This window comes from Labeo rohita, chromosome 1, assembly GCF_022985175.1.
Source record: "Labeo rohita strain BAU-BD-2019 chromosome 1, IGBB_LRoh.1.0, whole genome shotgun sequence".
Classification (NCBI taxonomy): domain Eukaryota; kingdom Metazoa; phylum Chordata; class Actinopteri; order Cypriniformes; family Cyprinidae; genus Labeo; species Labeo rohita.
Window position 1 is genome coordinate 7,599,486 of NC_066869.1, and position 4,276 is coordinate 7,603,761.

The 4,276-nt window shown below is 38.3% G+C and overlaps 1 protein-coding gene across 1 annotated transcript in view; it reads right to left on the bottom strand.

Moving 5' to 3' along the window:
• Positions 1 to 3,597, bottom strand: part of LOC127170874 (NACHT, LRR and PYD domains-containing protein 3) — a 752,597-nt gene extending 749,000 nt beyond the window's left edge. The window contains exons 1-2 of the mRNA XM_051119170.1: positions 3,482 to 3,597; positions 3,130 to 3,397 (exon numbers count right to left, since the gene is read on the bottom strand). Coding sequence (XP_050975127.1) covers positions 3,130 to 3,263 — 134 coding nt within the window. The 5' untranslated portion in view covers positions 3,264 to 3,397; positions 3,482 to 3,597. The remainder of the gene's footprint in view (positions 1 to 3,129; positions 3,398 to 3,481) is intronic.
• Positions 3,598 to 4,276: the final 679 nt, after the last annotated feature.

Below are 4,276 nucleotides of genomic sequence, written 5' to 3' on the forward strand. Positions count from 1 at the left end.
AGGCCTAATATTAATTTAGTGACACCCTTATGGAAATATGATAATATTTTGTAATTATCATTTAAATCTGACTAATTTTGTGTCATAAATCAACATCTCAGGAATATGTTATGGTGTTTCAAATCAAACTATGACTTTCTGTAATGAAACAGTACGTTGATTTCATACATGTCCTCATATGAGGACACTGGGACTGAGAGCATGTTTATTAGGCATTTTGGGAGAGACAACAAATGAATAGGGAAATAAATTATATTTCAATATTCCTATGAAATATAAATTATTATGAAAATCTTGTCAATTATTACTCTCATTATTATACTTCTTTTTTATTACATGTTTCCCCAAAAACACATCAGAATTAGCTTTATTCGCCAAGTGTGCGCAAACACACAAGGAATTTGTTGTGTTTTTTAAGGTGCTCCTGGTACATACATACATACATACATACATACAACATTTAAATAAAATAAAAAATTAAAAATAAATAATAATGTATGAATCTGGAACAGATGCTTTATGTACAGATTTGTGCATTATTTTCTCTATATACAGCTATATAAATAAGAGATGTGCATGAGTATTTACATAATACTACAGAAGTTTACATAATAATACTATAGAAATAGACATTAAATAGAATGGAGAAAGAAATACAGAAATGAATTGTAGAACCCAGGTAATGATTCATGTTTATCTGTTTAAGGTGGAGATGGCATTTGGGAAAAAGCTGTTTTTATGTTTAGATGTTTTAGTGCTCAGGGATCTGTAGCGCCTGCCTGAGGGGAGAAGTGCAAACAAGTTGTGTCCGGGGTGAGAAGGGTCTTGGATGATGTTTCCTGCCCGTTTCTTCACTCTGGAGATGTAAGTCCTGAAGGTTGGGCAGGTGCACACCAATGATTCTTTCTGCTGTCCTAACAGTCCGTTGCAGTCTTCTTATATCTGATTTACTGGCTGCCCCAAACCAGACAGTTATAGAAGAGCACAGAACTGACTCAATGACAGCGGAGTAAAACTGTGTCATCAGTGCCTGTGGTAGATTGAACTTTTTCAGTTGACAAAGAAAGTACAACCTCTGCTGGGCTTTTTTCATAATTGAGTCAATGTGAATGTCCCACTTCAGGTCCTGGGAGAAGTTAGTTCCTAGGAACTTGAATGAGTCCACTGGGTGGGGTGAGCGCAGGGGGCTTTCTCCGGAAGTCCACCGTCATCTCTACAGTTTTGAGTGTGTTGAGCTCCAGGTTGTTGTGACTGCACCAGAGAGACAGCTGCACAATCCCCTGTCTGTAAACAGATCCGTCGCCATCCCGGATGAGACCGATGACAGTGGTGTCATCTGCAAACTTCAGAAGTTTGACAGAGGGGTCTTTAGAGGTGCAGTCATTTGTGTAGAGGGAGAAGAGCAGTGGGGAGCTCCAGTGCTGATGGTGCGGGTGCCGGATGTGAGTTTTCCCAGCCTCTCTAGTTGCCTATCTGTCAGGAAGCTGGTGATCCACTGACAGATGGAGGTGGGCACAGAGAGCTGTGACAGTTTATTCTGAAGGATATCTGGAATGATGGTGTTGAAAGCAGAGCTGAAGTCCACAAACAAGATCCTTGCATAGGTCCCTGGTTTGTCCAGATGTTGAAGGATGTAGTGCAATCCCATATTGACTGCATCATCCACAGACCTGTTTGCTCGGTAAGCAAACTGCAGGGGGTCCAGCAAGGGTCCAGTAATGTCCTTCAAGTAGGCCAACACCAGTCTCTCAAATGACTTCATGACCACAGATGTTAAAGCAACAGATCTGTAGTCATTAAGTCCTGTGGTTTTTGGTTTCGTGGGTACAGGGATGATGGTGGAACATTTGAAGCAGATTGGGATTATACACAGCTCCAGGGATCTGTTGAAGATCAATGTGAAGATGGATGATAGCTGGACAGCACAGGCTTTAAGGCAGGCTGGAGAGACACCGTCTGGGCCTTTGGCTTTCCTTATCTTCTGCTTCCTGAAGACTTTGCAAACATCACCTTCACAGATCTTAAGAGCAGGTTGAGAAACAGCAGGGGGGATGGAGGGGCAGGGTGTTGATGGCTGTATTGTGGGACAGTCGGGGTGGGTGTAGGGTGTCAGACCAGTCTTTTGTTTTTCAAACCTGCAGTAAAACTCATTCAGGTCATCACCCAGTTGTTGATTGGCCTCAGTGCTGGAGGACGGGCTCTTGTAGCTGGTGATGGCTTTCAGGCCGTTCCACACTGATTTAGAGTCATTTCTTGAAAGCTGTTTTTTTTAGCTTTCCCGAGTAGTTTAACTTTGCCACTCTTATCTCATTAATATGCAAATTAGATTTTGTTTATAGATACATTGTATATAATGAGTAAACCCATTTATGGCCATTTTACATGTATTTTGCATAAAGAAAAATGGTATATGAAATCATTCTATTATAGTTGAGACTCATCTTTAAAAAATCCTGAAAACTAAAAATGTATTGGTGATTAAAAAACAAATGTTTTTGCCTATACATGTTCATTTATGTCTTTTTATGTATTTATTTATGTATTTATTTATTTATTTATTTTACATTTTATTAATGCTTTAAACAATGTAATGGCATGATTATAAATTATTTAAAATCAGTGGAATAAATGAACAGGGTTTCTTTTAACAAAAGCTTATGCAGTCACCAAAGACTGTAATCACTGTCCTAACAATTAATTTTTTTTTCATAACTGTTTAAATACTTAAATAGTTATGAACAATTGAATTATTTCATTGTTGCATTACACATAGATGTTATTAGTTACACATTTATTGTAATGCCAAACGAGACACACAGCTCTGAGTCAAGTTTTTCTCAATGCTTTTTTTTTTTTATTCTTCACTGTCTAAACATTTAGGCAGTGTAATATTAGTGTCATACTACATAATGTAATTTTAGTGACTTTCTACATAGCTTCTTATTCTTCTTTTTTTTTTTTTTTTTTTCTTTTTCAAATTCCAGACCTAGCTACTGTTTTTCTACTTTTTCTTGTCCCAAACACCAGTTACTGTTGCACTGTGTAGCTTGAATGCACTATAAATTGTTTTGAATAAAAACAACTGCCAAATGCATGTTATCTTAATACATTATGGTTATCTTACTTTACCTGGGGTCAGAGGTCACTGCTGCATCACTGAAATCACTGGGGTTGGGCATGGACTGGTCACTCTTCATTGATGCACAACTGGGTCCTGCACCATACTCTTCTTTCTCCTCCTCTCTCTCCACACAGTGACTCATATTGGAGATGTGTTTCCCTCCTCCTTCTCCTTATTTAAGAAGTTTATCTGGTAATTATCTTCAAAAGGACAATAATAACAAAGTTGCAGTAAAACTACCAACAAATACGTTTCAACTTTCAGGTTCGGAATCCTCTGTAAGAAAGTGGAGAAACCTCATTCTTAGATTATTTCCACTAAAGCATAGATTATAACATAAAGAATAACTTCCGAACTTACCGCAGAATATAGTGTATCGTATTTAAATACAATGAGTGAGTTTTGTTTCAGATCTTCAGACGCGTCTCTCTTGGGGTGTGCTCCACTCGATTGTAAGAAGCGCAGCTTCACAGCGGAACTCGAAGAGCACTGCATACGGCAATAAGGGTACACACACATATAGGCGGAGTTTGGGGGGGGCTGAGGGGGGCAATGCCAGACCAGAACCAATCATGATCTTGTCTGAGCTATGAAAAGTTGAAAATAATTTATATTTTCTCATTTTATTTTTATTATCTTATTATTTTAGTGGATAGAATAAGTGCGTGGCTACGTTAATTTCAATTTAAGTCCCAGATCCTCGTGAGTCGCGTCTCATCAGCTTGTGACAGAGATGACTCTCTTTTCGTTATTTTCCGGCTTTAGCAAGTGAACTGTTCGGCTTCATCAGAGACAAGTTTCTCAGTTATGAGGAGAATAGGACACTGGCTCTGATCTTCAATGGCACAGGACAGATTCTCAAAACTTTCTCTATTGCACACAGAGAACGATTTGACTGAAAATGTATCAGAAGAGATAGTACAAGAAAGTTATAGCTAATCTATGCAATTCGGTAATAAAAAATAAAAAAAAGGCGGCTTCTCTGTTAGGGATGTGACGGTGGCAGTTAAATGTTACTTTGACTTTTAGTGGCGATTTGGCGTCAAGCAACTGTGCCGTGCGCATTTTACTTTCACTTTTAAATTAGCGGCAATTCGGCGTCAATTGCTTAAATGCAATTCACGTTAATACAACGTTACACTAACTTAGCCTATA